We start from the raw sequence: 13439 nt of genomic DNA on the forward strand, positions 1-13439 counted from the left end.
TCATGTGTACCTGTGTCTTAGGAGTCGTGTTAACTCTTGACCCATGCTCACACGTGTAACGTACATACAGATTTTACAAAAAAAATTAATACAATGACGATATTATTATGCAACATATTATCATTCATTTTCTTTTCGGCTTAGTTCCTCCATCAATCCGGGGTCGCCACAGCAGAATGAACCACCAACTTATCTATGTCTAATATATCTAATATATATTTATAAGCTCAACTCCTTGTTTAAGCTCTTGTTCTCTCCAGACTGGATTATTGCAACTCTCTACTAGCCGGGCTTCCAGCTAACTCTATCATTTACATTTAGTCATTCAGCAGACGCTTTTATCCAAAGCGACTTACAAATGAGGACAAGGAAGCAATTTACACAACTATCAGAGCAACAATGAAGAAGTGCTGTAGGCAAGTTTCAGGTTTGTGAAGTCTAAGGAAAGATTTAGTAATGTCAAGCCTCTTCAGATGCTTCAGAACGCAGCAGCACGAGTGGTCTTTAATGAACCTATAAGAGCACATGTCACTCCGCTGCTCATCCGTTTGCACTGGCTGCCAGTTGCTGCTCGCATCAAATTCAAAGCTCTGATGTTTGCCTACAAAGCGACTTCTGGCCTTGCTCCTTCTTATCTGCTCTCACTTCTGCAGATGTATGTGCCCTCCAGAAACTTGCGTTCTGTGAATGAACGTCGCCTCGTGGTTCCATCCCAAAGAGGGAAGAAATCACTTTCCCGAACTCTCGTATTCAATCTGCCCAGTTGGTGGAATGAAGAGTCACTCGCTGTCTTCAAGAAACCACTAAAAACTCAACTATTTAATCTCCACTTCACTTCCTAAGCTGCAATTGCCTCTCTGACTCCACCACTAACTATACAAAAAAAAAAAATCTTACACTACTAATGCTTTGCTTCTTACACTTTACACACCTGAAACTTGCCTACAGCACTTTTTCATTGTTGCTCTTATAGTTGTGTAAACTGCTTCCTTGTCCTCATTTGTATGACTAAAATGACTAAATGTGTAAGAGCCATAAGTTCATTGTTTTATTCATGTTAAATTAATAATATTGTGAAAGGCAAAACTTTAAAATATTTTAATAAAAGTAATTAAATTTTTTATTATTGAGTATATGCTGATGTCACTTCCGGGAAGGATGAAGTTGTGTCATGAAGATGGAAGCGAGACAGTTTTTTGACCGTGTAATATAGTTCAGTTGAGCTGTTATTGAACATTTTGGAAATGACATCACTGGACGGTCTTATGCTACCCGCGTTCAAATCCTGCTAATTTAAAGAGAGAAACAAAACAAGAAGAGACGAATTGATGGCACAAACAATATTTAATATACAATATTATGCAATCAGAGTCCCATTGAGTCGTGTTATCTTGCGTCTACAAAGCCACACGAGCTGATATTTTCTCAGAATCGCTCTAAATGACAACAATGTTCTGCTAGATAGCCGTTATAAATCACAGTCTTCTCCCCATTTCATTTTAAACAGAATTACAAGATCAGGCCAGATAAACAAATGTCTGCATCTCGTCTCATCTGTATCATGGCACAAGTATGAACATGATTTGACTGCTTGCGATAAAACTACAAAAGCAACTGAGCAACAGTCAGTCTTTGGTAGCTCAGTTAGATAGCTAATAGATTGTCTTATGTTGGGTCTATTTTTGCGAGTTTGAATCCCGAGTTTTGTTAATTCTGTAAGAACGGTCTTTAAACCACAGCGGTTCGAACTGTAGTTCTGCCGAGTGACTAAAAAGTGATCAGCATGATGGTAAAAAACTCTACATTTCTAGTCAAACCATTCTTCTGCAATCTCATACCAAAAACAGTAATAAGGGCAGTGTTAATAGCTATAAATGTGGGAGAGCGTTGATATTATGTGATTGTATTGTATTGCAATATGGAACAATTAAGTGTTGATGTTAAATCAAAAGTAATTCACAAATACTTGAAAATGAGATGATTTAATGTCAATAATTCTCGATTGTTACAACTGTATTAATTACAAAATAACTGTATGAAATGATCAAATATGAAATGATAAAACATATGGTATAAATTGTACCCAGCTTAAATGTAAAATTAAAGTTAGCAGAGTTAGAAGGAGAGACACGGGGGGAGGGAGAGAGACAAAGAGAGCAGGCCCAGAAGCCTGATTGCAGTAGAGTCAGAGAAGATAGACTCCAGAGGAGGAGAGGAGCAGAGCAGGAGAGAAGCAGGCCAGGAAAAGAGACAGAGCTCGAGTTTACCACCTATCTTATATCTTTCTTGACCATGTGACCACCAATGCTGAGACATTCAAACTGACCAATCAACATGCGACCACACCATAAAACCCCCAAAGTCCACACAACAGGCCCTGATCTTATCAGTATCTGGCTTTGTAGTCAGTATGGACCTTCTTGAGTCAAAAAGCATGTTTTGTCATATAAACAAATGCATATGATCATTTAGCCTCTTACAATTCAATAAACGAATCACCAAAGGCCATTTTCATAAGGATCTTAATACTGCCTTAATTACTGTTTTACCTAAACCTGAGGAAGATCTCTGCTCTGAGTACAGAGCTATTTCTCTGATTAATGAAGACGTCAGCGATTCATAAATGAGTTCATCCACACCAATCAGGTTTTATAATAGGACGTTTGGCCTCAGATAATGTTGGCAGAGTATTACATGTCTGAATCGGGGAAGTTGAAAACACCTACCGGCCTTCTCTTTATAGATGCAGAAAAAGGCCTGTGATCGCCTGGAATGGGGCCGTCTATGGTACAATCAATTCATAAAAATGACTCAAACCCTGATGTCATGTGTGCTGCTTTTCTCCAGTGTGGACTTTCAGGTGTTTCTTAAGCTGCCCCGAGTGTGTGAATCTCTCCAGACACTGATCACATGAGTACGGTTTCTCTCCAGTGTGAAGTCTCTCATGTGTTTTCAGATGTGTGAACTGACTGAATCTCTTATCACAGTGTGAACACTTGTACGGTTTCTCTCCAGTGTGGATCCTCTGGTGTCGTTGCAGTTCTGCAGCTGTAATAAAAGTCTTCCCACACTCAAAGCACATATACTCTTTAACACCAGTGTGGATCCTCTGATGTTGCATTAAATGTGACAGCTGTGTAAAACTCTTTCCACACTCAGAGCATGAATAAGGCTTCTCCTTTGTATGAGTTCTGAGATGGACTTTCAGCCCTGGCGCCCTCAAGAATGTTTTCCCGCATTGATCACATCTGTGGGTTCTTTCTCCTTTGTGGACCTTCATGTGTTCATTGAGGTTTGATGAGTGTCTGAAACTCGTCCCACACTGAGTGCATGTGAATGGTTTCTCTCCAGTGTGGATCATCATGTGTTCATTAAGAATATACTTGTTTGCCAGAGTCTTCCCACACTGACTGCAGGTCAATCGATTCTTGTCTCTTTGCATTAAAGCATCTTCAGTCTGTAAATGAGGTGTTTTCTCAGCTTTTAGGAGTTCATCATCTTCACTCTCCTCATTCTCTTCAGTAAGATCTAAAATCAAGGTAAAGAGGTTCAGTTTTTAGTGCAACCCCAAATCAGAAAACATTGGGACAGTCTGGAAAACACAAATAATTTCTTTTATTTCATTGCAGACAATAGGAACTGGGTTATATTGTATCTCTCCACTTGCATACATTGAAATACTAATGGGAAGGAAGGGGTTAACATTGTTTATGGTTTTATATATATATATAGAGCGCCCCCTCTGTTACCTTAAAAAGAAAATTCATTGTGGTATGTAGAAGAGGAAGCCAGCGCACGGGGCTGGTTGAATAACTCTGCGCTCATTTTTCTGTTCTGACTGTTTTTTACAACAATAAATCGCTAAAAGATATATCAGTGAATATTTATTTACACCGTCGATAGTTCACTTCACTGAGAATGTGACTGTGTGTGGCTTCTTTCTCTCTTTATCTGTGTTCCCCATACTGTCCCACTTGATCTGATTTGGGGTCGTCAGTCATCAACAATCAGAGCAAAATGTGAAGTGAAAAGACTCCATTTGTAGACATTTCTTTTGTAGGTCTGCAGCATAAATGAAGATCCAGCACTTTTACATGTCCCATTTAAACAAACTTATAGATGTCAAATAAATGAGCTCAGATCAAATTTACTTCGACCTTATGATCATAAATGTGTAATAAAGATGAAAATAAAAGACAGCTGAGTGTCCATCTCTGTTTCCCCCTGAGAATAGAAAGTGAATTTACACTTCTCCTTTTATTGAAACTCTTGAACTCTTTTGCCTATAGTGCAGACGATACATCAGATGAAGTGTTCAAAGCTTTTTCTGAATCAGGAATAAACACAAACCTGTTTGTTCTTCAGTGTCTTCATCTGTAATTCTGCAGGGTTCTGGATCACTCATCTTCCCACTGTCCTTCAATAAACTCAGATTTGACTTCTGTCTGAAGGTCTGATGCTCGTCCTCACTTGTAGACTGATGGGAATATTCCAGTATTTATAGCTGAAATGAAGGAGGAGGAGCTTCACTAACAGAGAAACAGATCTGCCAAGACTAATGTAGTGTAGCGTGTGCAAAACAAAGCCAGCGGCCTATTGATGTCTAATAAACCAATAGACAACACAAGAGATGAGCACATTCCACATCTACATTATAGAGATGAGCATGAGCACTTAAAGCGCTTTTGCAGACTAATGAATGTGTCCAGGACAAGTGTGCCGCAAGCCTGCGTTTGAGTGAAGGTCTCGGCCGTTAGATCGCCCCCTGGGGGCTGGCTGCAGTACAAGTCATAAAGCCCGCCTCCTCCGTGTTAATGAAGGAGACTTGAGCCCAAATAAAAAAATGATTACACTTGCAATAAACTGTCCTGAAAGATGGTTCTGGTGGATTAAGGCACTGGTTATTGTGCTGAAATAGGTGCAGATCTTCATTTGTGTAAACAGTTTGTTTTTAGCAGTAATTTAATGCTGGGCGTGTCATCGTGATTGACAGCTGTGATTGACAGTTTCTCAAAGCAGCGCGTCTGAGCTTCGGCAGGAGACTGAAGTGTTATTATTGGATTTCTGTGTTATTTTACCATGACAAAATGAGTTCAGCAGTAAACTACAGTTTCTGACAAACATGATCTAGTGGAACACTGTTTATTCGCTAAGGTCAGGGCTTTTTTCGGGCTTTATTAGGCCATGTCCACACTAATGCATTTTCATTTGAAAACGCATATTTTGTCTCCGTTTTGCCCTTCCATCCACACTGAGACGCGTTTTTAGGAAACAAAAACGTATCTTTTTGAAAACGCTCTCCAAAGTGGATAAATTTTAAAAAAAGCCTTTTTCGTGTCGTAGTGTAGACTGTGAAAACAGAGTCTTTCGAAAACAATGACGCGTTTTTTTTCATGTGAAACTCAGTCATGTTACTAATTCGTTTACTTTATTTTCGTTGTGATTATGATTTTAGTGATGTCGTCCTTACTGTGAGGGTAAGCAGCGTCATCAGCAGGATACTGTTCTTTAAAGCGGTCCAGTATATCGGCGTATTTGTTTTGGCACGTCTCCCAGTCTACATTTCCACTCTCTTTTGCAACTTTGTATTCATGTGTTACTCGAAGCAGCAACTCTACTTCATTGCCAGTCCATTTAAAAAACTCTGTGCTTTTCCTTGGCATTTTGCCGCAACGTTTCAAAGAGCCGGAAAGAAAATAAACGTCAGCCGGAAATGACGCATGACGAAGCGTCTTACGTTTCACGCATGCGCAGTACAGGTTGAAAGCATTGGTAGTCGTTTCAGTGTGGATGACAAAGTTTTGGAAAACGAATAGAAACGACAGTGTGAACGTGAAGCGTTTTTAGAGGAAAACTCCGTTTTCAAATTTATCCGGATTAGTGTAGACATGGCCTTAGTTTGCTGATACACGCCTAACCACCCAGATAGCAGAATACACTCGGGCCAGTTCTCGCCTGCCGGAGACTACCTCTGCTGGACATACTCCGGATGCCTGGACTCACTGCCGATTCCAGCCCGAGTCAATCGAGCCAGATGCGGCGGCCGAGCGAGCTGACGCTGCCGCATGCGAGTCGGAATCGACCCGCGACGCCACGAGTAGGTTATGTGTGCTGCGGCCTGGAGCTGCCATGATTGAATCTTTATTTTATAAAACCCTCACCTTTGTTAACGTCATTACAACCATTTGTGTTGATATGACAGCAAACGCAGGCTACTATGTAAACGCAAAGCGTAGCGCTGAGTTTAACCTTTGAATAAAAATGCAAACATCATATATTCAAATAAAGGAAAAAAAAAATAACAATAAAGCTGTACTGATTGCGCAAGTATTTAATAATAATAAAATTGAATAAATTTTGTAGTGCACAAGAATTAAGAAATTCAATATAGGCTAAACATGACAATAAAACTGCACAATAAATGACAAATAAACTAATTTAAGTACGGGGAAAATACAGGAGATCGTTAGCAGTAATTCTCTTTATGTGTCTAAATAATAATCTCCACGTTGATCTCCTGTAAGGTTATTTGAACTTGCTTTACAGGACGTCTCTGCATTTTAAGTTTTGGCATGTTATTAAGTAATCCACTGAATTTGCTGTTATAAAACATTATTGAAACCAAATCTTATATAGCCTAATAGAGCTGTAAATGTTAGATATTATTTATTTACATCATTTACTGTTGGCGTTTTATTTGAAAACTCCAACTAAACATTAAAGGCATTGGATAAACAATTCAAGCGAAAATTAATAAACAATATACAAGTGATGTTGCAGCAGATGGACATTGTATTAATACTGCAAAGTTTTTTTGCACAAATGGACAAATTGCAGGGTTGGGATGTGTAAATATCCTGTTGATATTTAGTAATCTTGCTGTATTTATCTTCTAAACGCACGATTGTTCCCGCATGGTAAATCGTTATGGTGTGTAGGCTATATTTTGGGTTCTGTTGATGCTAATTAAAAATAAAAACCTTTCCTAAAATGTACGTGTTGTTTATATGTTATTGTTCATATTTTACAAGTGTTATTTCTACCCCTATGAAGATAACAAATACCAACAACCCTGATATAAGAGAATATATTATTTGTGCTCATGTTCAGGCTAGAGTATAAAAGATGGTTTATTTCTGCAGTCCAGCATGTATTGCTTTTATTAAAGTATAACAGCTTACATCACAGCGTTTTTAAACCGTATATTATTCTGTGTTTTAAATGTAAGTGCTTCTGTTTACATCAGCGAGTGAGGGTGTTTTGGGGCTCTGGAGAAGTTTGGACATGCACTGACATTTGTGTTGTTTTCAGTATCTTAAAAACATATGAATGGCTAAAGTGTGATAACACTGTAAACAGCACAAGTTGGGCTACAATCATACCTAAGCAGCATGTTTATATGTGTTTGTGTTTTTGAGAAAGAAACGTTTATGCGTGGCCAGTGAAAAACTAACATTTTGAAGTCACTGAAACAAGACTGTGAAACACACAGAGAACATTTGTGCACAAGACTCTTGAGAACTGGATCTGGTAGTCTAGTGTTTTTGCTTCAAAATGATGTGAGAATCATCTTGTTCACTTGCTCACAGAAAACAATACAATGAATTAAAAATTCTAAGGCCCCGTTTACACTAGTGCGTTTTAGTTTTAAAACGGCGTTGTAGAATGAAAACGATCCGCGTCCACACTCGCGTTTTACCCAGCGTTTCTGAACTGCTCTCCGTCCACACCAAAACGCTGAAAACGCACATCACGTGATCACACACACACTCTCGGGCAAGCGCTCCAGCATTTCTACCCAGATGAGAGCTCTGCTTGTCGGACTGCTCATCAAGCATCTCCCGCTGGATCTAATCTCACTATATTTGCTAAACGTGATATTTCATTCATGTTGTTGTCTTTATCTAACGACATATTCCCTGACTTTGGTCATTGGAATCTATTAAGTTACTTGTTCACGGGTAACATGTTTTGGTTAAGCGCAAAGATAAGTTAATGATTAATCCAGGTACATTGACTGATCGCTTGCCTTTATTTCCTGCAATGTATAAACTTATTGTATGTTATACTTATAATTATCAATTATTAAAACTGATATTCAGCAAAAGAGAGGGTGCGTTTCGTATTTTCACTGAAATTGAAAGGAGGCAGTTGTTATCGGCTCCGTTTTGTTATAAATGTCCACACAGTGAAGATGACGCTCATATATGCAGCACGACACCTCAGCATTTCTGCTGTCTAAGTTGCTAATATTAAAAAGAAAATAGGCAGTTCCTTAAATCATGTTTACATTTTATTGTTGAGAAAGTGAAACAACGTAGCCAAGGTGATGTGAATGAAGTTATAAAGTACACTGTTCCCTTTGAAGATTTACGCGTGTCCTCGGTATGTTTTCCATATCAAACTGAGAAGGGGGAGACTGCAGCCTTGATCAACCTTGCGAAGTCTTAACTTACAATAAGAGGATGCGAGACTGAACTGTGTGTGGGCTACTTAATATTGAGGAAAAGCCCCAATCAGATAGGCGAACGTTTGCAACCCCGCCTCCGTTTTCAGATGTCTCCGTCTTTCCCCATCCACACTGAGACGGAGCAACAGCGTTTTAGAATGAAAACGGCCTCTCCAGCGTTTCCAAAAAGCTCCGTTTTCGGCGCTCGAGAACTCCGGCGTAGTGTGGACGGATGGCGTAACCGTAGCAAAACTTATGCGTTTTCAAACTAAAACGCACTAGTGTAAACGGGGCCTGAGTCACTTTTTAAGTGAGATTGGTTTATGCGGGAAGGTGTGAACTATCATTACTATGCAGTGAGTCACACCTGAAGACAAAGACCTGCATAATGAGCCATCAGACAGGTACAGTATGCGACTAGGAGAGAAGAGTTTCAAGAAGGAATCAGAGGAAAGTTTATTTACTTTTTGTTTGCGGTTTATTTAAAATATATTAATCACACAAAATAAATGGAGATTTAACTTTTGTGAGAGTCAGCACACTCTATAAAACTCTGCAAACCTTTAAACTTACACATAGCAAATCTACTGATTTTTATTTAATTTAAATTATTTTTTTAGTAAATGAAGAGTTTAGTTGCAAAATGAGAGCTATTCATTTTGATAAATGTTGTTTTTTTAACATTATTATTTAAGACATCATCAGTCAAGCTCATTCACAATTTCATACATTAAACTATTAAGCTCAGTGAAGTCCAGGAACACAATATTTCTCAAACCCAGGATATTTTTATTTAACTTTATGTCTATGAATATTTTATAAATAAGTTAAAAACATGCCGAAATGCAACATATTATCTTAATGATGTCAAACATCTTAAATTAGTTAAAAAACAATACATCATAAATATATGGAATAGTATATACAAAGTTTGAATTATAATAATACGATTCTGAGTTAGTTTTGGTAATCTCATATTAGAGCAATGTTATTTTAAAGAATGATGATTAATCCATATTAACAAAAATAACTGAGCAAAAGAAAGCAGGTGAAAAACAACATCATGTGCGATAATGAAATCTTTTAAACAGTCGCGTGCATCACAGCAGCTTTTGGCGCAAGTTATCATCCTCTAATTCGGTATTCACAGATTAATAAACTTACAAAGGACTTTTAGAAATGTAGTCTTGCAGACAGGTCTGTTGTGATGAGGAGGGGCGCAGGAAAAAGGCAGTATTTCACTGTAACAACTGGCCTTCTTGACATCAGCGGAGACTCACAGACGCAGGATTATTAGATCCTGGTCTACTTCCGTAGCGTTTTTATACATTTTTGTGAAGTTGAAGGCTACATCCTCATCTAACAGATTGTCGGCATAACACAGACAATCATTACTCTCATTACTGACCAAACTCGGAGCACTTCTTGTCTACTTTTGCTCTCTTTCTGGTCCTTTACCTCCGTTGTTTTCACATCTGGATTTACATATGAAGCGCGCTAACTGAGAGGCGGGAGCACGCTGCTGTAATGAGGCGATATAGGAGAATCCGAACATTCCTTACTTTTATACGGATTACATACAAAGAGATCATTTGTTTTCGACTTGAATTGGTTAATGCAAAAGTACACATATCAAGCTTTACATAGATATCAGAAATCATAATCTTTGTTGACTATTTGCCGAGTTTCCTTTAATTTTAGTGACGTGTTTTTCTGACCACAGTCCTATATGGGGCGTCTGCAGACTTGGATCCAGGCAGTTTTACGACCAAGGCAGTTTTACGCCCCACAGCTTTACGCCCCTGTTGTTCCTAATGCGTTCAGTAGGGGGGGGGGGGGGGGGGGGATGAAAGATACATGACCACATAATACATTTGAAGTCAACGCTCCCAGATTATTTAATGTCCTGTAAATAAATATATATAATTTTAATTAGATTACGCTAAATATGAACGCTAGATTAATGTATCATAAAGTGAGTTATAAAATATATAATATGCAGAATTGATACACTCACCAAATAATTCCAGATTTGCAAAAGCTCTATTGCAAATTAATTTAGATTCATTTAATTTAAAAAATTAAAAACAAGTTGTTGGATACTGTAATGGTTAATTGTAGTCTACCTATACGTTTTCATATAGAGATATGCATTTGTTGTATTGTTTATATATAAATTTGCATTTTGAAAATAACAAAATAAAAACCAAACAATACAGTGTAATATGGAGTAATGATGTGCTTGGATAAGAATGCAGAGGTATTGTTACAATAAATATTGTGAAAAAATAAGGGATAAACAATATGATTGCATGTGCAATACAAACTTCATTGGTAATATATAAAATGTACTGTACAGCTATATGAACAAAAATGAGTAGACCATTTATAATTGTGAGTTTCTATATGCATTTATAGATATATGATAGTTTAATTGTTTAAACTAGAACAGGATTGTATTATATTGATTGTAATTGAAAGTAATGCAATTTTAAAATTAAAATAAAATCAATTAAATTTTCAGATCTGTTTAGATTTATTTCAATATTTAAGAAAGTCAAATTTGGAGGAATAATGTAGTGTTGTTGAAGTGTAGATTTGGCTGACAACCCAGACCATGCAAGTGTATTGTCTAATCTATGAGAAAATATATATCTTTAAATTATAAAGTATATAATAATTACTTCCTTGCTGAGACAAAAAGGTAAAAGAAAATTAGCCTACATAACTCACTTTCTTATGTAGATTAATGTTATTTTACTGTTTTGTTAAAGTAGAACATGTAGCTGGCCTGCACATAGCTAAAATTGAGTCAAACTAACACATTGCTGTTATATTACACCAATTTGTTTGTGTTGACATACACTCATATCGACCTTAATCTAATAAAAAAAGGTTTAAGTTACATGTTTGCTAAAGTTATAAACACGTATTTAACATAGATAGGCTACCTCTTCATGGTGTTGCGTTTGGTTGGGTGTGATAAAGTTCTGTAGGCTTAATATAATACTGTACTGCCTCCCTCTACTGGACACAACAGGAACAACAGGGGCGTAAAACTGCCTGGGCCGTAAAACTGCTTAGGCCGTAGATCTGTCTGGATCCAAGTCTGCAGCCTCCCCCTACTCCCACAGTCTGCTCGCGTCTCAGACGCTTGTAATAACAATGTCCAGTGGGCGTGGTCGCATTAAAACTAATGAGATCAGACTGAGAAACTAGACATAGCGTTGATTTCATACTGATTACTTTATCAAGCTATGTTTGTTTTCAACATGCATAGCTGCGTTTAAAAGTAGACACTTTAAGCTTTCTAGAAATGCATGTCTCACCTGTGTGCGTTTTACCGACGCGTTTCTAAAAGCAGATCACGGAGAGAGAAAAGACAGAATGCCTACACTGTTTGTTTTCCTTATTTTGCAAAAACACACACGTTTGTTGTTGTTGTTGTGAGTGTACACAACAAAAAGTACACACATAACAGATTCAATTGATGTATTGATCTTATCTGTACGATCAAAACTGAAAGTGTAATTTAAGTTCATTTCAGCAGTTTGACGCCACCACAGGTCAAAACGCGTATGTTAAACATGTTATAACTCTTGTAACATTAGTCAGCTTCACTCACGCTCAGTCTCCAGTAGTTTGCTCTCAATTCTCCACGGAGATTTCTTACATGCAGGAACAACGATCGTGTGAGCAGCAAATGAAGCACAATCACACGACTGCAGCCACTACACACTCACAAACTGATGGAAAACGGGAATCTTCCTCTCCTTCACTGCTGTATCCACTACATCTCTCTCTGTGTGACTCCCGCTTCACACTGCGCGCTCTAAAAGGGACGTGCGCTTTCTGCTTTTGCGCATGCGTGAACTCTTAAAGGGGCAGCGCTCAAAACAAACAAACGTGTACTACTGGGAAATATATTTAAATATCAAATGGATCTTGTCCCTCTTACATTTACTATATTGTTTACAATATATTTTGATTACTCTACTGCAACCCCATGAATTTATTACAAAAAAGCGACTGATCCACAAAAAACTATTAATGTATTGCAACTCACCCGCATGATCAATCTCACCAGATCAACAATACTGAAGCACTCTCGCCCCTATGTATCAAATGATAGGTTTTTCATGCAAGTTTGTAAATTAGTATGAAACTTTAAGATATTGATTTAAGCCAGTGGTTGGTGCTTTGTTGGCTTATTTTAACCTTTATTAGGGTGTATTATTGTTATTTATGTACACATAATATATTTGACAAATCATTTTGTGGGAAAAAACTGTTTTCTTCAAAGACTCATCAGTTCATGTTTAAATAATTTAATCATTAAAAACAAATAATGCTAACAGCGCCCTCTGGTGGCGCATATGAGTTTCGCCATCCTTGCATTCTTATTGGTGGACTGTCCCTACTGATAAAACAGCTTAAACCAGCCTAGGTTTCCAGCCATTTCCAGCCTGGTCTTAACTGGTCAGGCTGGAAGATGACCAGCTAAAACCAGCTTGACCAACCTAGCCAGGCTGGGAGCCCAGCCAAAACCAGCTATGTCCAGCTTAAACCAGGCTGGTCAAGTTGGTTTTAGCTGGTCATTTTCCAACCTGACCAGCTAAGACCAGACTGGAAATGGCTGGAAACCAGCCTGGAAATGGCCAAAACCCTTCTAAAACCAGCCAACCAGCCTAGGCTGGTTTAAGCTGGATTTTTCAGCAAGATGGCGACGACTCGATGAGCGTCGAGTGAGTAACGCTTAATATTTCAAAGGGAGAGGTCCACCATTTCAGCCCTTCATACACTCAGGTGTGTTATTACACTTTTACATCATGTTACAGAGATATTTTGCATCATCAGGTAATGTTTCTGTATGTTAGAAAAGCCCTGCTGTTGAATAATAGTAGATACTTTAAATGTGGCTGACAATACTGTCTGTGCTGGTAATGTTAGTACTGACGGGCCTTGTCAGCCGTGGGTTTGTTAGCGGTGG

At 38.1% G+C, this 13439-nt stretch overlaps 1 protein-coding gene and 1 long non-coding RNA gene across 3 annotated transcripts in view; one reads left to right on the forward strand and one right to left on the reverse strand.

Moving 5' to 3' along the window:
- Positions 1 to 13439, forward strand: part of LOC147845367 (uncharacterized) — a 55467-nt gene that overhangs the window by 22250 nt on the left and 19778 nt on the right. The gene's annotated exons all lie outside the window — the stretch shown is intronic.
- LOC141381077 (uncharacterized) lies at positions 1326 to 12257 on the reverse strand. Of its 2 annotated transcripts, XR_015480272.1 has the most exons (4): positions 12075 to 12257; positions 4351 to 4504; positions 2481 to 3528; positions 1326 to 1713 (listed from the first exon to the last, which is right to left on the reverse strand). XR_015480272.1 is itself a non-coding variant. In XM_087243859.1 (3 exons), exons 2-3 carry the CDS (start codon positions 4403 to 4405, stop codon positions 2825 to 2827), a joined length of 759 nt encoding a protein of 252 aa, XP_087099985.1. In that variant the 5' UTR covers positions 4406 to 4504; positions 12075 to 12257; the 3' UTR covers positions 1326 to 2824. The 2 variants fall into 2 exon arrangements, 1 of the variants encoding a protein (XP_087099985.1); XM_087243859.1 differs by having other exon boundaries at positions 1326 to 3528.

The sequence above is a fragment of the Danio rerio genome, chromosome 3 (assembly GCF_052040795.2).
Source record: "Danio rerio strain M-AB ecotype USA chromosome 3, GRCz13ab, whole genome shotgun sequence".
NCBI classification, from domain to species: Eukaryota; Metazoa; Chordata; class Actinopteri; order Cypriniformes; family Danionidae; genus Danio; species Danio rerio.